The sequence below is a fragment of the Sorex fumeus genome, unplaced genomic scaffold (assembly GCF_029834395.1).
Source record: "Sorex fumeus unplaced genomic scaffold, SorFum_2.1 ptg000014l, whole genome shotgun sequence".
NCBI classification, from domain to species: domain Eukaryota; kingdom Metazoa; phylum Chordata; class Mammalia; order Eulipotyphla; family Soricidae; genus Sorex; species Sorex fumeus.
The window spans coordinates 7,374,960-7,401,094 of NW_026606071.1; the positions used below are offsets into that span (position 1 = coordinate 7,374,960).

General features: G+C 40.7%; 1 protein-coding gene across 1 annotated transcript in view; it reads left to right on the forward strand.

Annotated features, from left to right (window-relative positions):
- INPP1 (inositol polyphosphate-1-phosphatase) overlaps positions 1 to 22,557 on the forward strand; it is a 30,327-nt gene extending 7,770 nt beyond the window's left edge. Inside the window, exons 2-6 of the mRNA XM_056111759.1 lie at positions 9,975 to 10,229; positions 14,013 to 14,073; positions 16,342 to 16,542; positions 18,169 to 18,343; positions 21,611 to 22,557. Coding sequence (XP_055967734.1) covers positions 10,026 to 10,229; positions 14,013 to 14,073; positions 16,342 to 16,542; positions 18,169 to 18,343; positions 21,611 to 22,178 — 1,209 coding nt within the window. The 5' untranslated portion in view covers positions 9,975 to 10,025 and the 3' untranslated portion in view covers positions 22,179 to 22,557. The remainder of the gene's footprint in view (positions 1 to 9,974; positions 10,230 to 14,012; positions 14,074 to 16,341; positions 16,543 to 18,168; positions 18,344 to 21,610) is intronic.
- The last annotated feature ends 3,578 nt before the right edge of the window (positions 22,558 to 26,135 follow it).

The window sequence follows — 26,135 nt, forward strand, 5'->3', positions numbered from 1 at the left end:
CTGACCAGGTTTCTTACCCTCAGTTGCACTAGCTGGGGGATACCAATAAGAGCCAATTGCCTAGTATTTTTTTTTTAAATATTGTTAGGTAAAAGTAACAGTGGCTTCAGGTAAGCCACTTACCGTGTCCTCCACTCTGATCCACTAAATCAGTGTGTGTGTGTGTGTGTGTGTGTGTGTGCGTGTGCGCGCGCGCCAGGGGACCCATAAAATATTTATTTTTTTAACAGGTTTCCCAATGAATTCTTTATCTTAATTTGGGGAACAGTATTTTAGCACAGTCTCTCATTTACAAGCTACGAGAACAGAATTTGAGAACTGAGCACCTATTTGGGGGCTATTGCTTAGAGTATGTGGTCTCAGGCAGTTCCTTAGAAACTCTCACAGAGCTTGGGTCAGGTGGATGCAACAGTTTAGAAATGCTATAGATGACAACAGTGTTTGAAGGTTAGGTAGTGGTAGGCAGAAACTTGAAGGTTAAAGAGGTGAATTAACATATACCATATCTTAATGACTTTTCTAACAAACCAAATTACACATACTATTTTGGGTTACTTAACTAAATTAATTTAGGTCACCCTGAAATGGCAGTGGATAATTTTAGATTCTAATTTGGCACTCAAAAAATATGGTGTTGTTGCTAATCATTCAGATATAGCCCTGTTTTGTTTTATAATAAAAATGAGTCTAGAATTATATGTATATAGACTTTTATGTAAATACACATGGGTTCCCATGCCCAGAGGCACCTGTGTAATGCTGATAAAACCCAAATATAATAAATAAAATGACAAAAGTAAATACTGTGTTTATAAGGCAAAGTAGAAATTCATCAATCAACATTCATGAAGTGCCACTAAGGTATGCGGAAGTCTAAGAAATAGCACATGTTTAACTCTCCTGCCAAACAGATAATGGTACCAAGCTCACAGTGGCACAGAGTGTTGGGAAGCTGAGGTAGACACACGCCACCTCCTTTCTCCCAGGGTTCGTGTATCCAAGATGGGGGTCAGGAATGGCTTCTAGAGACATCAACAGTTAAAATTGTTTCACCTCGTTCCATGCACACACTTGGAAGCAGACAGCAACACTTTTTTGTTGTTGAACTAGAAATATATACACAGGAATATGCAAGTCCTATACATTTATATAGTTTGGCCCATCCATGGTCTAATAGACTAATAGACTAATATAACCCTTAGTCTGCCCACCTCATTGATAACCTCCTCTTTTCCAAGGCTATACCACAACTTAAGTTTTATCAAGTTTTCCATTTCAGTTAACTTGCACAGCACATATCTTTTGACTTGTTCCCCTCAGAAGTATGTTATTCTTTTGCATGTGTGTGTGTGTGAAATGGCCCACACTGTTTCCTATACCACTAAGATATTCATTCTTAAGCTATAGGGTATGAGGGTGTGTCTTTACCATATGAATAATTTATAGTAATATCTGGTTTCTTACCATCAACTATATACATAGGTTATTTAATTTTATCACAGTGGTTATTTGAATTACTAGTGTGAGGTTATTATAAATTATGCTGCTCCAAGTGTTTCCAAAATTCATTCTTAGTACATGGATTTCTATTGGGTAATATCTGAAAGGGGGATTATTGGGTCATAATAGTGATCTAGGATCATTAATATGCATGAATACCATGCTTGTATTCAATAAATTGCAAATAGTTTTTCTAAACAGTCACACCAATTTTATTTACATCAGCACTGTCACCCAAATTTGAACATTTTCAGTTTTATTTTGTTATTTTTTGTTTGTTTGTTTTCTGGTGGGGGGGTGTCACGCCTGGTGGTGTTCAGGGCTTACTCCTGCCTCAGCATTCAGGGATCATTCCTGGTGGTGCTTGGGGGACCACATAGGATGCTGGGGATCAAACCCAGGTTGTCAACGTGCAAGGCAAGTGCCTTACCCACCATATTATCTCACTATACTAACTGCCCCATTTTCATTTTTTAAATCACAGCTTTTCTCATTAGTGGAGGGAGGTAGACATTGGTAAAGGGATTTGTGTTGAAACATTGTACTCCTGACACTCAATCAGAATAACTTTGTAACTACTTAATTCATGATGATTTGATAAAATTTAAAAAAAACGAAAACAATTACAGCTATTCTGCTAAATATCCAGTGATATCCTGTTGTGATTTTAAATCACATTTTCCTGATGTTGGACGCTTTCATTCCAGGTGTTTATTGGCCATATGAATACTTTTTTTTTTTTTGCTCAAGATTTTTGCCCTTGAATTGATACTGAAAAGAGAGTTGACCTTATATATAAAAAGCAGCAGGGACTAGTGCCACAGTATAGCAGATCAGGCTTTTGCCTGAACATGGCCAACCCGGGTTCGATCCCAGCATCCCATATGGCCCCTGAGCTCACCAGAAGTGATTCCTGAGTGCAGAGCCAGGAGTTACCCCTGAATATGCCTGGGTGTGATCACCCAACTAATGCTGTACCCCTCCCCCCCAAAAAAGCAGCAGGAAGGCCTGCCAAGCAAAGAGAGAATAATATATGAAATAACCGCCTAGAACCTGGTCTTCTGAAAGCACTGGATTAAGTGCAGTGGAGAAAGAAATGCGCTACCAAACTTGATCTGAGCCCAGAAGGTCTTGGCAGCAGTAGCTCTGAGAGCAAAGTAAAATAGCATCCTCAAAGTATAGGCAATCCTATTTCATAGTTAATGAATTCTGAAGAAAATGTTTGGTATGGCTGGGGAGATAGTTCAAGTGGGGGAGCACATGCCTAGCATGGGTAAGACCCTGAGTTTGATCCCTAACACCACATCGACCTAATGGCCCTTGAGCATTTATCACTAAGCCCAAGCCAGTCAGATCTACAATGCTGGGCCAAGCATTAGCTGTCCCTCTCCCCGCCCCCACCTTCCCCCACCTCACAACATTGGATATGGCCCCTATTTTTTTTTAATTTTTATTAGTGAAACACCATGAGGTACAGTTGTAGACTTACAAATTTTTGTGCTTGGGTTTCGATTATACAATGATCAAATACCCATCCCTCCACCAGTTCCCATTTTCCACCACCATGGATCCCAGTATCCCTCCCACCCTCCATCCCCCCATCCCACCCTGCCTCTGTGGCAGGGAATTCCCTTTTGTTTTCTCTCTCCTTTTGGGTGTTGTGGTCTGCAAAAGAGGCATTGAGTGGCAATCATGTTCGGTCCATAGTCTACTTTCAACATGCATCTCCCATCCTGGGAGGATTCTCCAAACACCCTTTATTTGGTGCTCCCTTCTCTATTTGGGCTGTCCTTTCCCCTAGAATGCCCAGCTGGCCTCCAAGCCATGGAGTAATCCTCCTGGTACTGATCTCCGCTATTCTTGGGTATTAATCCCCTATTTTGTTACTTTATGTCACCCAGATGAATGCAATCTTTTTATGTCTATCCCTCTCTTTCTGACTCATTTCGCTTAGCATGATACTTTCCATGTAGTACCACTTGTATGTAAATTTCATGACTTCATCTTTTCTAACAGCTACATAATACTCCATTGTGTAGATGTACCAAAGTTTCTTTAACTAGTCCTCTGTTCTTGGGCACTCAGTTTTTTTCCAGATTCTGGCTATTGTAAAGAGTGCTGCAATGAACAAACAAGTGCAGATGTCACTTCGACTATACATTTTTGCCTCTCTGGGATATATTTCCAGGAGTGATATTGCTGGGTCAAATGGGAGCTCAATTTCAAATTTTTGAGAATCGTCCATACTGTTTTCCAGAAAGGCTGAACCAGTCGGCATTCCCACCAACAGTGAAGGAGTGTCCCTTTCTCGCCACATCCGCGCCAGCATCGGTTGCTTTTGTTCTTTTGAATGTGGGCCAGTCTTTGAGGTGTGAAATGGTATCTCATTATGGTTTTGATCTGCATCTTCCTGATGATTAATGACGTAGAGCATTTTCTCATGTGCTTTTTTGCCATTCGGATTTCTTCTTTGAGAAAGTTTCTGCTCATTACATTGCCCCATTTTTGGATGGAGTTGGATGTTTTCTTCTTGTGGAGTTCAACCAGTACTTTATATATCCTTGATATCAACCCCTTGTCAGATGTGTATTCAGTGAATATCCTTTCCCATTCTGTAGACTGTCTTTGTATTTTGGTCACTGTTTCTTTTGAGGTGCAGAAGCTTTAGTTTAAGATAGTCCCATTTATCTATCTCTGTTTTCACTTGCTCGGTGGCCCCTATTTTTGATGGTCAAATACATGAAAGCTGACCAAACATTATACAAGGACAATTTCATTTCCAATAAGCAAAAGGTATCATGGTAATTCCCTGATCATGCTCTGATACAGTTTCCCTTGCCTAAGCTCCAGGGAGGTAGTGAGCATTTTGCATAGTGACATTGGGGTAGCAAATTGCACTTTATTTATTTTGGTTTGGTTTATTTTTGGGGAGGGGGTGTCACACCTGGAAATGCTCAGTGTTTAACTCCTGGCTCTGCACTCAGGATTCATTCTTGGTGGTGCTCTGGAGACCAAATAGAATGCCAGGTATCAAACCTGGGTCAGCCACATGCAAGGCAAATGCTCTACTCATTCTACTATCTCTTCGGCCTCTGCAAATTATACTTTCGCCACTCTTAGTTGTTCTGAGAGTTGAAGAAGTTGGAACCCAAACATTGTGTGGGCCTACTTCTGCCAGAGAAGTTTCCATTCTTTAAACTGCTCCCTGGAGCAGCTTCAAGTATGATACCGAGGAAGAACAAGAAGGAGATCTTTGTTTAAAGTGAGCTAAACAGAGCTGGAGCTGACCCTTTAGCAGTGCCCACCTCAGGGCATGGAGGACAGCGAAGACAGCTGTGTCTCTTGGTGAGGGGGCACTACAAACCTTCACAAGACATTAGGTACTTCCTAAAGCCAGGACTCCCACCCTCCCCACTGCCATTCCTGCCTCAGTAACTCTCAGGCTATGCATAAGTCTCAAAATGCTGGTTCCCCAAAGATGAATGAAAATCTGAATTCAGGATAGGAGGAGCGTGTTGTGTGTGTGGGCAGAGGGGAGGCTGGGTGTTGGGGGGGGGCAGTGAAGCCATTGTGTATTAGGCAAATAAAGTGGTGGTTCTCTGTAGGAGGCAATGTTTTTTTGTGGAAATGCTCTGAACCACTTGCCGTCTGCTCAGAGAATAGTTCTGTTGTGTGGAGAGCTCTGATCCATGTCATCACACTTCCCTTGCCAGGAACCACAAAAGGGCCCAGCCCAGTTCTGCTGAAAGCAGGCTCTTCACGTACCAACAAATGTCCTTGGCTCTAGAATCCCTACTTGACAGAAGACTGAGTCTTTGCAGTCATCCTTAGACAGTTTGTGGTGCCGACAGGGCACTCGTGCCACCTTTAGCGTCAGCACCACCACGCCCATGCTCAAGCACTAAGGCGGTCAGAGCTGGCCCGCACAAGGAACTTTTTTCAGGGTCATTCAAAGAATTACAAGTTGTTGCCAGCTTTTTGGATTTAATGAACTAGCACATTTTCATAAAATACGGTAGTAACCCCTATCATGTTGCCAATCTGTTACTTTCTCAAGCAAGGATGCATGACTTTCTTACATGGAGTTGGATTTCACAGTCAAAGCTGTCATTTGTTCTCTTCTGTATGCAAGGCATAGAGCTGAGTCCTTTCCCTGTTTCATTTTATCTTCTTGAAGGCTTTGCAAAGTATTATCTTCATATTAAGAGAAGGGATTCTCAGAGGGGGCAAGCAACTAGTTAATAGTGGAGCCAGACTTTGATCATAAGTTTTGATTTCAAAACTTACATATCAGGAGCTGAAGCAATAGTACAGCGGGTAGGGAGTTTACCTTGCACGTGGCTGACCCGGGTTCAATTCCCGGCATCTCATATGTTTCCTGGAGCACCACCAGGAGTGATTCCTAAGTGCAGAGCCAGGTGTAACCCCTGAGCACCCATGAATGTGAATTCCCAAAAGCAAAAAATACCTTACACAGCTACATCTAAATTATGGATTACATCTGTAAAATATGAAATTGCTAATCTATGATTTTTAATTTTTATTTTTGGGGGGCAGGGGGGATTTGGGACCATACCTGGATACTCCTGGGTCTGTGCTTGAGGGTTTCTCCTGGCAGTGCTTGGAGGACTGAGAGTGCCAGGAACTAAACCCAAGCCTCCCTCCCATGTGGAAAGCATGCACTCAGCCCTCTCAGCTATCCTTCAGGCCCCCTATTTGTGACTTTCGAACTTCCTGTCTTCCTATGAAATAATAGAATAATCAGGTATTAAGACTAAATTTTGTCTTTGTAGAAAGATTGAGTTTCCAAGAAAAAAATCTTGATACACGCTTTCAAAAATGGATCTTACATGGAGAGTATCATGCTAAGTGAAATGAGTCACAAAGGGAGAGACGTAGAATGACTGCACTCATATGTGGAATCTAAAATATCATAATATGAGACTAACACCCAAGGACAGTAGAGACAGGGCCAGGAGGATTGCTCCATGGTTGGAAGTCTGCCTTATGAGCAGGGAGAGAAGGCAGCTGGGATAGAGAAGGGAACACCAAGTCAATGATGGCTGGAGGGATCGTTCGGGATGGGAGATATGTGCTGAAAGTAGATAAATGATCAAATGTGATAGCCTCTCAGTATCTATATTGCAAACCATAATGTCCCAAAGTAGAGAGAGAGTCAGAAGGAAATTATCTGCCATTGAGGCAGAGGGTGAGATGGGATGGGGAAGGTAGGGATACTGGGGACATTGGTGGTAGAAAATATACACTGGTGGAGGAATGGGTGTTCAATCATTGTATGACTGAAACTCGAACATGAAAGCGGATTTGTAAGTGTAGCTCACAGTGATTCAATAAAAAAGGACCTTGATTATATTGAATTGCTTATCAATTAGATATATAAAAATTCCATAAAAGCTAAAGATACTGTTTCTACCTGACATATGTGATGTCTTTATTAACATACAGATAGCCATTTTATCTGAGATGGTAAAGATGTCACTTCATAAAGCTACTCTGCTCAAATGTAATCACATATGTTGTCACAAAGTAAGGCTTATGAGAATTTACTTCAATTTACCTACATCATTAGGCTTGGCTATTAAAGTGAGTAGCCTTGTGTGGGAAAACTTGCTGCACAGGATTAAATTCTATAGACCACAAAAATGGGGAAGACAATCCTAACCCACTTTTACTGTTTGACCAGAAACTAAAAGACAAAGGGAATAGATTATATTGACATTTACTAGAATTTTAAAGGCCTTTCAGGAGAATTACAAGGTAAATTATACTTTAAAACTTCGTGTGTTCAACTATCCTAATCCCCAGGGTCTTGCTATGTGACTGTATTTGCAGACAGGTCTTTAAAATATCATGTATGATGAAATTAGGTCATTTAGTCGGGCCCTAATCCAGTGGGACTGATGTCTTTATAAGAATAGGGAGAGGCCTCAAGGGTGCTCTCATAGAGGAATCGTGTAGAATACAGTAAGAAGGTGGCTGCAAGCCAAGGAGACAGGCTTAGAAGAAACCAAACCTGCCCACAGGTTGATCTTGTACTTCCAGTCTTTTGAACTGGGAGAAACCATTTTTGTTGTTGTTTATGCCATCCAATCTGTGGTATTTAGTTGTTGAAGGCCTCATAAATTAATATGAGAAGAATTTTATATTAGGGATGGGCTAAGAGACATCAGAAGAACTTGATGGATGAGTTATTATTCAGCAAAGACAGTTTACAGGAAGCCTAAGGATCACCTAGGGTGAGTGTGTACTGAGAGTAAATGGGAAGTTATGTCAGATCGATACTTAATAGTCAGACTCATGTTTATCTATAGGATGTATGCTTTTTTGATTTTTTTGCTACTGTATATCAATTCTTCCTGTAGAAAAATATTTTGAGTCAATTCTGACTCTTGACACAATTAAGACATAAAAGCAGCAACATCTCTAAGGATCATTTCCAACTTGTTCTTGGGAAACCCCCTTGCTTGCACCCCCATGAGCAACCTATTGACCTTATTCACAGCTTCATTCAGAATGAAATGAATCCTAACTTCAAAAGTAACCTGAGTGTCCAACAGGCAGTTGGGTAAATAAGATGTATAAGCAGTTGAAGGCTATGCGGTCACTATATATATAAAATACTACATATAGTTACTATACACACAGAGAATTCTGTCCTACACAGATATCATCATGGATGGATCTTGGTATTATGCTTAGTCAAGTAAGTCAGAAGGACAAAGACAAAACCATACATATAAACCATGTATGTAAGAGTTCACATATACATGCCTTATTAAAGAAAGGAATAAGTCAAATTTTAAAAAAATTAACTTGAACTATAAGACCAATTTAGGGGTTATCAGAAGGGAAGGGGAAATGAGGATAGATAAATCTGGCTCAAAGGGGTGAAGGCAAAGTCACTGCCCACGAACAGGCCCTCTGGCTACTCAACAAGAAGCTGAAGCCATGATCCTTAAGAAACAAATCCTTAAGGCTTAGAAACAAATCTCAGAACCCAGCGGCTTTTGGCAGAAATCTCTCCAGATTTAATTATTAAGATTTCAGAATTCCAACATTGTATGCAATTCATAATCAGCAATAGAAAACAAATTGTCTAATGTTGCCTTTTCAACAGATGTGAGTGTTGGGGTAAAATCCCAAATAATAATGGTGGGTCTGATGTTGAAATATTAAATGTAATCAAAGTAGAGAGAGAGAGTAATGCGGAAATCATCTGCAATACAGGTAGGGGGAAAGTGTGGGATGGGGGGTATACTGGGGTTTTTGATGGTGGGAAATATGCACTGGTGAAGGGACGGGTATTTCATTATTTTATGACTGAGATTTAAACCCAAAATCTTTGTAAATTGCTCTCAGGTGATTCAATAAATAAATTTATTTTAAAAAAGTGTGTGGGGGGGACTATTGTGAGAAATAGACCTGAACTTCTTTTTTTATTAGAAATTATTTAATTTACCCCAGAGGCTATACAAACAATCATATATGAGTCACTTGTGGGAAATGCAGAAGATAGATCAGATGAGTGAACTTTTGATTTTTAAAAAATTTTTATTAGTGAAACATCATGAGGTACAGTTGTGGACTTACAAGTTTTTGTGCTTGGGTTTCAGTTATACAATGATCAAGTACCCATCCCTCCACCAGTGCCCATTCTCCACCACCAATGATCCCAGTATCCCTCCCAACCCCCTATCTCCCCCATCCCACCCCGCCTTTGTGACAGGGAATTCCCTTTTGTTCTCTATTTCCTTTTGGGTGCTGTGGTTTGCAAAAGAGGCATTGGGTGGCAATCATGTTTGGCCTATAGTCTACTTTCAGTATGTATCTCCCATCCTGGGAGGATCCTCCTAACACCCTTTACATGGTGCTCCCTTCTCTATCTGAACTGCCTTTTCCTCTAGCGTGTGTGACTGGCCTCCAAGCCATGGAGTGAACCTCCTGGTACTTATCTTAGCTATTCTTGGGTCTTAGAAGATAGACCTGAACTTCTCGTGGTGAATTTTATGTGGTATATACAGTCTTTTATTTATAATGTTGCATATCTAAAAATTTTGTGGCATTATAAAGTAATGCTACTTAGTAATGACTAAAAATCACGAAGGCTTAGGAGTTAGATCAAATGGTAGAGCAAATGTCTATTACGTTTAAAACATCCTGCCTGCTTGTTCACTAGTCTCTGCATAAGATAGAAATATGCTGCATATTTTCAGTCAGTTTCTTTACTGAGAATTTAGTTCTATATAGAATGGATTTTTGATACTACAAATATTTTTCAAAATTTCTTTTAAATTCAAATTTTCCTTGATGATTCCTTGCGTGCAGAGGCTATAAATATGCAAGATGCTCATTGATCAGCCATGCTAGACGGCCAGATGCGTGGTGAGCGTGCAGAGCGACAGCCTGACATCACTCTGAAATGCTTTCTCTTTCACATTCTTGTACTTTTCCAGCTGACGGCACAGAGGTGGGTGCTGGTTCCACCAGCAGAGCAAAGATTCGAGATGTCAGCTATCCTCCGAGAGCTGCTTTGTGTCTCCGAGAAGGCTGCCAACATTGCCCGGGCTTGCAGGCAGCAGGACGCCCTCTTTCAGCTGCTAATAGAAGAAAAGAAAGATGGGGACAAGAACAAGAAGTTTGCAGTTGACTTCAAGACTCTGGCTGATGTACTGGTACAGGAAGTTATAAAACAGAATATGGAGAACAAGGTAAGAAAGGTCACAGCCAAAGTAACTGCGAAATATTTGCCCCAGTGGTTCACTTCTCTTGCCGGAATAGCGCGTGTGCTCTTCCCTCTCCCCAGCTCCAAATACTAGCACCTTGGAATCCTATCAACGACTTAGGTATCCTCCCTTGTTTGGACAACATTTACTACTAACATATTCACTACAGAATGAACTTTAGAAACTGAAAGCAAATAAGGAAATAAAAATCACTCCCATTCCTAACAGCTAGAGAGAAATGATTCCCCCCTCCCGCCCTCCCACTTCCCCGCGCGGTGGTGGAGGGAGGTGGGGCACTTGGCAATGCTGAGTGCTGGCGTTGCTCAGGGGTTAACTTTTGACTTTACACTCAGGAATTAATCCCAGCAGGAAAACATATGGGACGGCAGGGATTAAACCTTGGTTAGCTGTATGCAAGTATGCAAGGCAAACCCCTTACCAAATGTACTATCTCTCCAGCCAGCAGAAACAGCAATTTTTTTTTTTTTTGCTTTTAAGGTCACACCTGGTGATGCACAGGGGTTACTCCTGGCTTTGCACTCAGGAATTACTACTGGCAGTGCTCAGGGCACCATATGGGATGCTGGGAATCGAACCGGGTTGGCTGCATGCAAGGCAAACACTCTACCCACGGTACTATTGCTCCAGCCCCAGAACCAGTTTTTGACAGACCAACTGGCAAAGTCTGTGTTCTAGGTGCTACAATATTGCCTTTCTGTGGAGCTCTAATAGTTAATATTTTTTTTAAGAATTGAAAGAACAGATATTTGACAAATCACCATGAAGAAAGATTGGGATAATTTCCACAAAATATGAAAATAATTTAAGTAAATACTTGACCATAAACAAGAAAATAAGTGACTCCTTGAAATTTCAACAAATTCTGCTTTTCCTGCCTGACCAGTGAATTAAATGAAGCAAGTTTATTAAATGAAACATTATCGATTACTGATCAAGATCAAGATATTTGGTGTACTAAGCAAATGAATTAGAAATATATCAACATTCAATTTTATGGGTTAATATTTGCTCAAAAGCACTATGATACATTTAGGCAATTTATTTTTCACAAGAGATATGCCAGAATTTATGAAAAATAATTTTGAAACTTTTTTTTTTGCTTTCAGTGTTTACTAGTTTTTTTTTAATTTATTGGATCACCATGAGATACATTTACAAACTTGCATGATTTTGTTTCATTTGAACAATGCTCGAGCACCCATCCCTCCATCAGTGCGCATTTTCCACCACCATTGTTCCCATTGTCCTACCCGCCACCCCCACCCTGCCCCAATTCCTGCCTCTGTGGCAGGTACCGTCTTTCTTACTCTCTCTCTAATTTTGGGCATTGTGATTTGCGATACAGAGTTCATCGTCTTTGATCTTGGTCTACTTTCAGCACATATCTCCCAACCTGGGTGGTCCCTCCAATCATCATTTACTTAGTGGTCCCCTCTCCATTCTAACTGCCTTTTCCCCCCAGCACGTGGGGCTGGCTTACATACCATGGTGTGATCTTCCTGGACCTTATCTCTACTGTCCTTAGGTGTTAGTCTCATATTATGCTACTCTATATTCCACAAATGAGTCAGTCATTCTGTGTCTTACCTTTTCTTTCTAATTTCACTTAGCATGATACTCTCTATGTCCGTCCACTTATACGCAAATTTCATGATTTCATCTCTTCTAATGGCTGCATAGTATTCCACCATGTAGATGTACCAGAGTTTCTTCTGTTTTTTTCCAGTCATCTGTTCTCAGGCACTCAGGTTTTTTCCAAATTCTGGCTATTATAAGCTGTGCTGCAATAAACATACAATAAACATACAAGTGCAGATATCAGGATGCTGGATCATTTGGAAGCTCAATTTCTAGTTTTTGGAGGAATATCCATATTGTTTTCCAAAAAGGCTTTACCAATTGGTATGCCAGCACCAGTTGTTCTTGTTCTTGTTCATGTGTGCCAGTTTCTGTGGTGTAAGATGATACCTCACTGTTGCTTTGATTTGCAGCTCCGTGATGATTGGTGAAGTGGAGCATTTTTTCATGTGCCTTGTGGCTAATTTTGAAACTTTTGACCTATGAAACACCTTTGTTTCCTAATCCTCAGTCCTTTCCCTGGATGAAAGAAGTTAGTCTAAAGTAGAGAGAGAGAGTATGGAGGAAATTGTCTGCCATAGAGGCAGAGTGAGGACTGGGAATGGTGAGGGGAGGTGGGATACTGGGGACATTAGTGGTGGAAAATGTGCACTGGTGGAGGGATGGGTGTTCTGATCATTGTATGGATGAAGCTCAAACATGAAAAGTTTGTAACTGTATCTCACTGTGATTCAATAAAACAAACAAAAAGAAATAAATAAAAGGAAAGAAAAGGAAAGAAGTTGGTCCTGGTCAAACAGGCTTTTTGCCAACCTTGTAGATTTGCACTATTATTCAAAAGACAAAAACCCAAAACTAAAAATCAATAATAAGTAGTTGTGGGCACTATTAAAGCTAATGGTAAACAGTATTCACTGAATTTAAATATTTAAATCAATTCCTTGCTTTCATTCTTTGAAAATATCACACCAATTATAATTTATCACACATTTGAAGAAAAAAATACCTTTGCTATAGAATGGATCGAAACAAATTATATCTAAAAACTTCTTGGTCATAGAGAGATGAGAAAAAGAATTTTAGCTCTATTTTTAAAATTCAATGTTGATATATAAATTATTAGCCAATATTTCCCATTTTGGGCTGGAATGGTAGTAAAGTGGGTAAGGTACTTGCCTTGGATGCAACCAACCCGGGTTCAATCCTCGACAAGCATTTCTTATGGTCCCCTGAGCACTGCCAGGATTAATTTTTGAGTGCGGAGCCAGGAGTAATCCCTGAGCATCACTGGGTATGGTCCCAAAACAAAACAAAAAAGATATTTTCCTTCTTATCACTTATTAATAACGCAGGTTTAGAGGACATATTTTGAACAATTAAAACAAAATCTAGTGTCATCTCTTGCCTTTTCTAATATCTTGCATAAGCAATATTATATAAGATATAGCATTTAAAATCTCTTCCTTGTAATTATTCTATGGTACTTAAGAGGGATGAAGTTTCTTGAAACTTTTTCAGACTCAACAGGACATAAGAACTTCTGTCATGATCTGAACTTTATAGAAGGAACATAGGAGCATAAAGTATTAGGAAGGGATGGACCAGAGAGATGGTATAGGTGTTAAGGCACTTGCTTTGCAAGTACTAATGCCAGTTCAGTCCTTGGACTGCATCTGGCAGCCCAAGCACCAACCAGGAATCATTCCTGAGCAAAGATCCAGGAGTATACTGTGAGCACTGCTGGATGTGGTCCCAACGCCCCCCCCCCCCCAAAAAAAAAGTAAAACAAAAATATTAGTAGTTTTGTCAGAGAGACAGTACAGTGGGTAGGGCACTTACCTTACATGCAGCCAACTCCTGTTTAATCCCTGCACTCCTAAAGGTCCCCAGAACACAGCCAGAAGTGAACTCTCAAAGCAGAGCGAGAGTGTTAAGGTCTGAACAGAACTAGTATACATATGGCCAAAAAACCAATTAATTAATTAAAATATTAGGAAACTAAGCACTGCATCAAGCTGACTTCCCTGAGCCAAACTGTTTTCTGGAATTGTACATTTCTGAATTTTAGGTCTCATTTTGCTACTTAATTTGAATTATTAGTGAAAAATTGTTTAGAATTTAACAAGTATCGTATGGTTTATTGTTGACCTCATGCTGTAAATCATTCAGTTTCCAGGCTTGGGAGAGAAAGTTTTTGGAGAAGAATCCAACGAGTTTACTAATGATTTAGGTAAGCATAAGAATCAATAAACTTTAGTAACTCCATTATGATGTAGTATTTTAATTTTCAAAAAGAAGGATATTTAAAGGTCTCTCATGTAAATAGCACATTTAAATGTGATTCCAAATTCCCAGAGGATCATGATGTTTAGAGAGATGGTTTATCTTAGAAATTGTTTTGGAAGTCCACATCTTTTATTTTGATCTTTAAATAATGTTTGACAACCTTTGAAAGAGTTATACGGCCCTTTGGGAATTTAATAGTATATCCAGAAAAGCATATATCTACATAGTTGTGCAGACAGTTTCAAATGTAAGGTTTCAATGCATAATCCTGGAAATTCATGGCCCTTGACTGAAAATCAAAAGGGAGCTGAAGCACTTTGATCTTGATCCGATCAATAACTTTTCTGAGTTTGCAACCTCTGAAAAGGGAGCTAGACTGAAAGGTTCCATTTTATGGCAGGTTTTAAGTCTTACTTAATTTTTTTTCCTGTGGTCTAAGATCCTCTCTCTTGTGGTTTAGAGGGAATAAATAAAAATCTCTGGTTCTTTTCAGAAAACCAGATTACTTTAAATTTGTTGGGTTTTGTTTGTTTCTGTAAATAGTAGAAGCTGAAAACCATGAGCTTTAAACAGTGGCATGGGCTAGAGTGGTACTAGAGCAGATAAAGTGCTTGTCTTGCATGCATTTGACCCAGGTTTAATTCCCCAGCATCCCATTTGGTCCCTAAGCCCTGCCAAGAGCGATCCCTGAATGCAGCACCAGGAGAAATCCCTGAGCACAGTTGGATGTGGCCCTTCCCCCAGAAAATAAATATATAAACTAAACAATGACAAACATCAAGAGGTACCTTTGCAAGGAAAAACTTTCTGCATTAGCACTGGAAAAAATATTTTACTGAGATTTGAAGGAGTGAATGGTTGTGTTGGCAGGACAAAGAGAGGGAGAAGGGAAAGCCAGACACTGACATACACAGCAGGAACAGAAATTGGGGGGTGGGGGGAGAGGGGCTGTGGCAAGAAGTTTGCATTCTCGTCTGTGATACAGATTCACTGAAGAAGTAATGTAGTAATCTTGTTCCTTTGAGCCACTCATACTGAGCCCAGAATAGTAGTTGCCTCAGCAATGGCAATGATTAGATTTTTAATTCCCCAACTTTAACAGTCAAAGGTAATTGACTTTAAATTTAATGAATGTTTCTTGCTGACTCAGAGTTATCATTGGACTAGATTGATGCTGTGCTTAATAATCCTATGAATCACTTGGGGATCTTATTAAAATTCAGGTCTGGCATGAGGCCCAACATTCTGAGTTTCCAGCAAGTAGCAGTTGTTCCTTGGAATGGATTGTTTCCAGGAAAAATGCATTTTCTTGAAATATATATTCAATATATATATATATGTCTATATACCTAAAAAGTTCCAAGATGCCATGTTTTCTTAATTTTAAGATGTTTAAAAAATATATTTTCTTCATTGCTTTCACATTTTGTTGCTATCAGTTTGCATATTTTTTTGTCAACCTCTTCCTTTTTGGGGCAGCTGTAAAACATTTTGACAAATGATGGGTGTGGCAAATCAAATCAAAACAAAGCAGTATGCTAGAAGTAGTTAGAGGCAGTTGCATGTGCTGATAAAATTTAGGCTCTTTTAAATCACATCTCCAAGCAGGAGCAGATTAGACTATTAAAAAGCAAAGGACATACATATAAATATAAGCATAATAATCAGATTGGGAGGCGGCTCAAAAAGCTGGAGTGCATCACCCACAGGCAGAGGTCCTAGCTGTGATTTTGGACACTGCAAGGTCTCCTGAGCAACACTGAGCTGGCTCAATATCACAGTGAATACTGTGGCAAGTGACCCCAGAGCCTCCTGAACAGTGCTTGGGAGGAGATCCCCTTCCCCCTTCCTGCGCCCCCCAAAATATCCGGGGGCTCCTGACTCAGGGATTCTTATCTGATCCAGAGGCTCCTTTAAATTGCATACAAAATTGTGTGTATGTGCCCTGTAGGCAATTTTCTGAGGAGAAAGGAGCCCATTGAATCCTGCAGCCTGTTCCCCACAGTTCACATGAAGTGAATGAGTGATCACTGGACTCCCATGACTTTAGCAAAGTCTTTTAGGTTATTCTGGCCGTCAGACAGGTTGGATCCTCTGGTAGCGATGACTTGTCCTCACCTAACTGAAGAATGGTTTTTGTTGCCCCCAGCCCTCTTATGCACCCTCTCCCAAACTCTCGAAATGGGCTAGCTTTAGTTTGTCCTTATTCTAGGGGAAAAGATTATCTTGAGAATGTGTGCAACAGAGGAAGAAACAGTGGAGCTTCTTAGCAAAGTTCTTAATGGCAACAAGTTGGCATCGGAAGCATTAGCCAAGGTTGTCCACCAGGATGTCACCTTGACTGACCCAACTCTGGATTCCATTGAGATCTACATTCCACAGGACACACTGGGAATCTGGGTTGACCCTATAGGTAAGTGCAGGAGAGTGAGTTTGATTGTTTTAAATTCTTTTTACAGAAATGTTTGGGGTTGTGGGTGGTAGTGGTGGTGGTAGAGTTGATAAAATTAAAATTATTGAAAGTATATTTTAACCCTCCTAGAATTTTTGAAAAATTGACTTTGAAACGGTCAAGGGCTAATATGTATAGACATAAGTATACCTCCAACAGATATATGTAAATGTTCGTGTCTGTGTACAAAACCACTGCACAGCAGTCAAGCAAACGACAGCTGTATGTGACTTCTTTAGCAATCAGTTGGGAAATTTACATAAACTTGACTCTTTATTTTAAACTATTATACTAGTTATAATAATATGAGTCTCATTGCCTTGAGGTTATATAGGCCTCTTAGCTGTACTGCTAATTTGGGAATACCATAATATTTTCAGAATTTTTTTCTTTCCCATCTCTAGCATATTCAACCTACTACAGTGGGAGTCATTAATTGTGCTGGGGAGTCAGTCTGCCTCCACCATTCCCATCTTGCACACACACTAACACAGCTCCTTACAAATACTTTGAGTCAGAGACCAGAATATCCAGCCAATGGATTATATATGTAAATGAAGGACCTTCCCCAAAATCTTTCATCATTTAAGAGTAACCCAGCATCAGTTCAGATTTCTGTGAGACTGACGTTTCCCATTATTTTGTTCTGTCCTGACCTGACTTCTTAGCTCTGTTACCACAGCCTTAGCTCAGAACATCCAAATTGGTGTTTACACCCTCCCTGCTGTGGTCTTGCCGTGTCTGTCTTGAAGGAAGCACTTGGCTCCTCAGCTTCTTTTTATAGACAAACCATTATTTTTTTTTTTGTTGTTGCCACAATTGTTGTCCCTTTTTCAATTTGAAGAACCAAAAAGGAAAAGCGATCCCCCCCCCCACCCATGGCTTTCTGTAAGGCGGTTTTCTTATCCATTTAGAATTGGTCCTTTCATTAGCAGGAACGCCAATAAATCCTACCAGCTCCTCTGAGTCATGGTTTTTTAAATATTTGTGACATGTGATGAGTAGTTGAATGCTTCTGAGCTATAAGGTGCCATGCTAGATGCCAAAGGAACTACCTACATCTTCCCACATTGCTGGAAAAATGGGACACAAACATAAAAAGTACACAAGGTCATGTAACTGTTCAGTACAAAGAAAAAACTTGACATGTGATTGTCACTTCATCCAAGCTGAGATAACAATGCCATGGAGTGGGTTGCTTCCAAACAGAAATTTATGCCTCATAGTGTGGGGGGTGGATGGTTTAAGTTCAAGGTGCCAGAATAGTTAGGGGAGGGTCCTCTTCCTGACTCATAATTTGGGCCTTCTGGCAATGCCCTTTGCTAATGGAAAGGACTGGATATTTTTCTCGAGTGTCTCTTAAAAGGTCACAAATCACATTCATGTGGTTCCCTTACATCTCTCCCAAAGACACCTCTTACTGTTACCATCACCTTTAGGGAGTTAGAATTTGGAGAGAGCCACAAAATTCAGATGATAATAGTTTCTAAATGAGTAGGAGAAGAAATGACATTACAGTCTTTATCACTATATCATTTTCTAAATAAAATTTACCTGAATGCAAATAACTTTGCTTCATTTTTTCAGATTCAACTTACCAGTACATAAAAGGTTCTGCAGACATTAAATCCAACCAAGGAATCTTCCCCAGTGGACTTCAGTGTGTCACCATTTTAATTGGGGTATATGATATACAGACAGGCATCCCCCTGATGGGGGTCATCAATCAACCTTTCCTCTCACAAGACATAGAGACCCACAGGTAAATGATGAACATTTATGCATCTGATGGTTTTTAAAAAATTATAAACAGTTTATTGTTAAGAATATTACTTTTTTTTAGAGAATCCAATGGCTCAATACATTGAGGTGTTTCTACTAAAAATCCGTACATCTAACTCAAAGTTCTCATTTTAATCCTACATTTGGCACTATTTTATTTGGGACTTGATGATAACAGTGGGTGGAAAAATGGGGGCAACAGCCATCTCAGAGATCAGTATTGCATTTGAGATCTAGCAATTTGGCCCTTATTTTCTAGAGTCCACTCAAAAAAGAGTAATAGAACACTTTTCTAAACAGGTGTCATCTCAACTGATACAAGTTCACTTTGAATTTTATTAATGGACAATTTATAGCAATTTCAAAGGAAATTCAAAACAAAATGTGAAATGACCCAGATTTGTAGCTATGCCCAGGATTTGATGTGCCTGTGGAGCACTGTTCCTATAAATAATGCAGCTTCGCCTCCTTTCCTGTCCCTCCCTCCTTATTCTTCGTGGACCTCTGCCTGGAAATAAGGAGGCCACCAGGATGCCAGTTGCTCTGATCTATGGCCCGTGCTCTGCAGGCGGCACCAAGGCCTGTGGAGTCCAAGTGAAAGCAACCAGCTTTTCATCTGTGATGTCAGGTTTTTTTTTTTTTTAATTGAAATAGGTCCCAGTTTTCTATTTCTATTCACCTTCTTGAATCACTTTGGGCAACTAAAAATGATTTTCTCCTTAATAGGTATAAACTGTGTCTCTAATATTTTTCACAGGTTTCCTCTTTCCCGAACTTCTTCCTAACCAAAACCAGGTTTCTATTACCCTCATATTATCATTACCCAGTTCAAAAGCAGCAGGTCTGGCTGCAGACACAATCCTGGCCTAGAAATGGGGGTGGTGGCGAAGCTGGGAGAGGGGCAGGCTCTGGAGCCAGGCTGCCTGAGTCTAGACACAGATCTCATCTCTTATTCGCTGGGCTTCTGCAACTTGTTTACATCCTCTAAGAGCTTCACTTTCCATCTCTGTAAGCAGAGTCAGTTTCCCAACACATACAATCTGCTGAGCATTATTAAATGTTAGGTATGGTCATTGCTGCTAAAACATGAGTTTCTTGGCTGTATGGTCAAAATGGATCTAACAAATGGGAGAATAAAAAGGAATGGCCAGATGAACAAAAGGTTACTGTAAGGATCATAAAAATTTGCCGATTAAAAAGATACTACCTATTCATTTTTGTTCCCTGTTAAACTTCAAACACCAAAAGTAGCATTGACATTTTGCGAGTGACCAGAAGCCCTGCAAATATTTTATTTATTTATCTATTTTATTTTATTTTACTTTATTTATTTATTTATTTATATACCTAAAGCAGCACACATGTGTTTGGTTTTAACATACTTGCTTGTATTTTCTTATATACATTCTCCATCCCTCTTGGAGGGCCCGGCAAACTACCGAGAGTATCCCGCCCACACGGCAGAGCCTGGCAAGTTCCCTGTGGCATATTCCGTATGCCAAACAATAACTGGTTACAATAACTGGTCTTATTTGCCAAAAACAGTAACAATAACTGGTCTTATTCTGCTGACCCTGAAAGAGTCTCCAATACAGCACTGTTGGAAAGGACAAGTAAAGAGAGGCTGCTAAAATCTCAGGGCTGGGTCGAATGGAGACGTTACTGGCACTCGTTTGAGCAAATAGATGAACAATGGGATGACAGTGATACAGTGATATTTATTTATTTTTTTAATTTTATTTTTTAATGAATCACCGTGAGGTTCAGTTACAGATTGGCGAACTTCTGTGCTTACATTTCATTCATACAATGTTCGAGTTCCCATCCCTCCACCAGTGCCCATTCTCGACCACCACAGATACCAGTTTCCCCACCACCCCATCCCTTCCCCCAACCTTTGCCTCTGTGACAGGGCATTCCCTTTTGCGCTCTCTCTCTCTCTCTCTCTCTCTCTCTCTCTCTCTCTCTCTCTCTCTCTCTTCTCTCTCCTTTTAGGTGTTGTGGTTTACAATAGAAGTATTGAGTGGCCATCATTCAGTTTGTACTTTACTTTCAGCTTGCATCTCCCATCCCAGGCTGCCCTCCAAGAACCCTTTACTTGGTGGTCCCTTCTCTATCTGAGCTACCTTTTCTGCCCTGCAAATATTTTAGTGTCGTCCCAGTTAGATGTGATAATTGTGTGAGATCCACAGCATTGCTGATCTGTAACAATGGAGGCAGCTGTATACGTGTGAAAACCTTTTAGAAAGATAATAACTACTTGATATCTGTATCACTGTATCACTGTCATCTCGTTGTTCATCGATTTCCTCGAGCAGGCCCCAGTAATGTCTCCATTCGTCCTAGCCCTGAGATTTTAGCAAGTGCCACATTGGAGGCTTTTTCAGGGTCAGGGGAATGAGACCCATCATTGTTACTGGGTTTTGGCATATCGAATATGCCACAGGGAGCTTGCCAGATTCTGCCATACGAGCAGGATACTCTCGGTAGCCTGCTGGGTTCTCTGAGAGCGAGAACTAGACAATAAGAGGTTGCTTGGTTTTATAATCTCTGGATCTTGGCTGTTGATGGGATTATACATGCGCTGGGGGCAGTTGGTGGGTGTAACGCCTAGCTACTGGAAGATGGGGGATCTGGGTGGAGGAGGCCCAGTCCCAATCTGAGCAGCCTTGGAGATCTCAGCCCCGGTTCCCATACACCTGGGTTCCTCTGCTGCTTCCTTCATGTGTGAGACTTGTCCGAGCATGTGGAGAGTGATCTTAAACGTGGCTGTGACTGGTTCCGGAGGTCTTTAGCTGCTGGGGCTCTGCTCGGGGTGGGGAGGGAAACTCAACCTGCCCCCATCCAAGGGACCCCGGTGAGGACGGTCAGGTGTGGGGGCAGATATATGTATATACTTTATATATATGCATGTACATATTATTACTTTATATATATACTTTATATAAAGATATGAACTATTCAATTCTAGACTTAAGAACAATGGAGATGCCTTACATTATCTGTATTAAATAGTATACATGTCTCTGTCATTGTCACTGTCCTCCTGTTGTTCATCAATTTGCTCGAGCGGGCCAGTAACATTGTAAGACTTGTTACATGTATTTATCATTATGTACAAATATGTAAAGTATATGTAAGTCTATGTACAAACATACATACTAATCGATATATTATCATTAAGTTGGAAAGCAACGTAGGAAATTGCTATAACCCACCTCCACAAACTTAAAATTGTTCTTTGCAGGTGGGAAGGACAACGCTATTGGGGCCTTTCTTACATGGGGACCAATATCCACTCACTTCCACACCACCCTGAAAGAATCGTCAGTGAAACGCAAAGTCAAGCAACTGGAAAGAGAAGCTCTGAAGCCAAAGAGCCAGCATCCTGCTTTTCAGCTGTCATTAGTACCAGCGAGAAGGAGCCCATCAGAGCCGCACTGTCTCGTATATGTGGGGAGAGCATTTTCCGGGCAGCTGGGGCTGGCTACAAGAGCCTTTGTGTGGTCCAAGGTCTTGTTGACATTTACATCTTTTCTGAAGACACTACTTTCAAGTGGGACTCTTGCGCAGCCCACGCCATCCTGCGGGCCATGGGTGGAGGAATGGTGGATCTGAAAGAGTGCTTGCAGAAAATTCCAGAGCCAGGCCTCGATCCCCCACAGCTAGTGTATCACCTGGAAAACGAGGGTGCTACTGGAGTGGAGAAGTGGGCCAACAAGGGAGGACTGATCGCATACAGATCAAAGAAACAGCTGGAGACATTCCTACACCTCCTCCTCAAAAACCTCACACCTGCAGATTCACGCATATAGATAAACCCTGGCTCCACTAGACACTGAACTGTGAAATGATTTCCCATATCTCTTTATTGATGGTAGCCTTGTTTCACTGATGATCAGTATTCATCTTTGGGGTTTTCGCAAGGAGGGAGCTGAGGGGGGCCCTCAGCAACATTCAGAGGGCCTGGGGGACAGGCTTACCTCTACCTACTCCAGCTCAGTGGGCCGGTCTGCTCAGAACTTGGGCCTGGTGGCGGTTTAGGGTACGGGTGGGGGTGCCAGGAACTAAACTCAAAGCCTAGCACACGCAACGCATGAGTCCCACCCTCGGTGCTCTTCCTCTTTTGAGGAGCATTTTTCCATTGTGGGTTCATAATGTTTATTGCAATAAATGAATGACATTTTTACAGCAGTCCATAGCTGTGTGAAATTCTTCAGAGTGGATATTAATTGAAACACTTCAATAATGTATTGGAGCAAGGGGGGCTATTCTGCTCTGTGAAGAAAACTCACCCAAACTTCCAAGTGACAAGGAAAATGTGATGAAGAGCGCACAAGAGGGCATTGTACTCGGGTCTGGTTTCCTATCTCAAGGGACAGTTTGCAACTTTGACCTTTGGCAGGACATTTAGAACTGAATTTTCTGCACCATTTAGCCAATTTTGTGTGTTTTACACAGTATTCTTGTGTTTTTCTTAAGAAAGCCTGGAATACTCTAAACTTCTTCCTCTTCCTTCTCTTCTTCCTCCTCATCCTCCTCTTCCTCTTCTTCCTCTTCTTCCCCCCCTTCCTTTCTCTTCCTCCTCTTCCTCTTCCCCTTCTTCCTCTTCCTCCTCTTCTTCCTCATCTTCCTCCTCCTCCCGCTTCCTCTTCCCCTTTCTCTCTCTCCTTTCTCATATTCATACTCACTTTCTATCACCAACTCTAAATTTCTCTCTAAATCTTTCACATTTCAGTAAAACATAAAAAGAAAGTAAAGGGTTTCTGAAAATTTTTTGGCATTTACTATTCTTAAATACCAAAGATGAAGTTAAACACCACCCTTGTGTCTACTAGCATCTCCTTTGGGTAGTTCTCTGGGTACTTCCCTCTTCCCTATTGCAGCTTTAGAAAGGAGAGGCCCTCAAACCCTCAGCTCTCACTTCTTTCCATGCTGCGCCCTCTGGGGGCCAGAGGATATTTCTGCAGCGTTCTACATTTTTGTCTGTTTACAGAGGCCTGGAAATATTCAAACTCCTTTCAGTACGTTGTACCTAGCAGACTTAGTAATTTATTGAGTGATAAGGTTTTTGCTTTTAAAAGTCTAATGGTACTTTGTGAGTGATATTTTGCTCTCAAACTCTATAATCTTCCCTCTTACAATATAATTTTAAACTAGATTTTCAGGCAAGTGAATTTTCTTCACCAAACACATGAAAAATGAAAACTCATATATCAGTCCTGCTTTTTGCTATGTTCCAGAATGGGGAAATAGAAGAAAAATTCAACATGTCTCTGAACTTTTTAAAGTTTTCAAATGAGGGGCTGAAGTGATAGCACAGCGGGTAGGGCATTTGCCTTGCATGCGGCTGACATGGGTTCGATTCCCAGCATCCCATATAGTCCCCCAAGCACCGCCAGGAGTAATTCCTGATTGAATGAGCCAGGAGTAAACCCTGAACATCGCTGAGTGTGACCCAAAAAGCAAAAAAAAAAAAAAGTTTGCAAATGATAAAAATGCAGTGAAAAGCCACGTGACCAGAACAATTTGTCAAATTAGTGCAGTGGAAAGATAGCTGGGACCAGGAATGATTAATTCTTATGAACATCTATGTATACATTGCTGTTCACTATTTTTACATTAAAGCCAAGACTTCTGTCAACCATTACTCATACTTTGATATTATTTTCCTTGCACTAACTACCCCCATGTGAATCTAATCTCTGGTTTTCATTTCTTTAAAGGAAGAACTTAAAAAAAATAATCTGAGGGGATAACTGAGCTAGATTTCTTCCTTTCCCCTCTATTTTAACAGTTATCTGGTATGTGGTAATTTTTAAATGATCTTTTTTGTTGTTGTTACAATTTTTATACATTTTGTTTTCATAAAGTAGTTCACAATAGTTCACTGCAGATAATATTCATACACCCACTCAACCAGAGAGTATCTTCCCACAATAAGAGGGAAGTGTATGAAGGTTGTTGTATTTCATTCTGGGGCCATTTAAGCCTGTATATAAGAGAATACAAGCAAGTATGTTAAAACCAAACACATGTGTGCTACTTTAGGTACATCAGTGGGCTAGAGTATAAGTATAGAGTATCCAGGAAATACTGGATCACTCTCTTCCAGGAGCTTTATTTTATAGTCTCTGGATCTTGGCCATTGATGAGATTACATGGTGCCAGGGGCAGCTTGTGGGCATGACTGCCAAACTGGAAAACTGGGGAGCTGGGTGGAGGAGGCCCAGTCCCGATCCGAGCAGGCTTGGAAATCTCAGCCACGGGTCCTGCATATTTAAATGATTTCTATCAACCCTTTCCAAAGGGCTCTATGCTTTGTTCCCAAACTCACAGTTCCATTATTTTATATCACATTTAATTAACATACTTAGTTTTTAAGCATATAATCAACACAATGTGTTGAAAGAAGTCCACAATGCTTGGTAAAGGTAAAATAGAATTAAAGGAGCAAAGTCAAGGATGACGAAGGAGGTATTCCAGAAAGCCTCTCGTCCCTGAAGATAAACTTATTGTGTATCAGTTCCTTTGTTTCATAGAATCAATAGCTTAATTTGCCAGGACACTTGGATAGATGGCGGTGTAAGTTTTGAGTGCACTTCGATAATAACAGACGAGAAACAAAATCAATGCCAGTTCTTTCCTTTCACAACTGACATCGTTCATTAAGGGTTTCCTAATATACCCTTTGGCTTCCCTATTTACCTTCAGTATATAACCAGAATTCTCTTCGCATCACTTTGTCACCTTCACCCTGTACCCAGGCCTGTGTCTCACGTGGATTACTGCCAAAAACTGTCACTGTCACTGTCCTCCCATTGTTCATCGATTTGCTTGAGTGGACCCAGTAACATCTCCATTGTGAGACTTGCTGTTACTGTGTTTGGCATATCAAATACAACATGGGTAGCTTGCCAGGCTTTGCTGTGCAGGTGAGATACTCTCAGTAGCTTGCCGGGCTCTCCAAGAGGGGTGGAGGAATCGAACTCGGGTCGGCTGTGTTGGCCTTGTGCAAGGCAAAGACCCTACCTGCTGTGATATCGCTCCAGCCAAAAACAAAACACACACACACACACACACACACACAAACAACTAAAAGTTACACAAAGTGATCTTTTTCAAACATTTCATACCATTATCTTCATTCTGTTCAAAACTCTCCAACAGTTCCTCAACTTCCTCCAGGTAGAACCCAGTGTTCTGAAACAGACAATTAGGCCCATCACATGACCTTCTACTCCCCCTGCGAAGTAGGAAGTCAGCTGCTCTCACTTTCCCTCCTTGCTCACTTTGTTCCAGCCACACACTTTTTCTTCCACTGTTTGAACTTTCTAAATATCCCTTTTCCTCCTTAGGATATTGGCACTTACTTTCTAACTGGAATATTTTCGCCAGATATTGGCATGGCTCTTCATTCATATCAAAACTTTACTCAACTGTCACTACCAGTATGCTCTTTACTTATACTGATAGCTTGAGGCACCTTTCTCGAACTTCCTGTCCTCTTTACCCCATTCTCTTCTCATAGTGCAGATTGCTTTGCAATACAAAGTAGGATGTTTAAATCTCTAGCAATAGTCTCCAGACCCTATTGGTGGGGATGAGTGAAGGAATAAAGAAACCAATTAAAGGAGAAAGTAAGGAGTGTCTGAATCACTTTCCCCCTACTCGAAGTCCTTTAGATGTTAGAGCAAGAAGGGGAGAGCTTGCAACAGTTCTAAATAACTAAGAAGTGCTAACTAAATAAGGGAAATTGGCGACATCTCCAG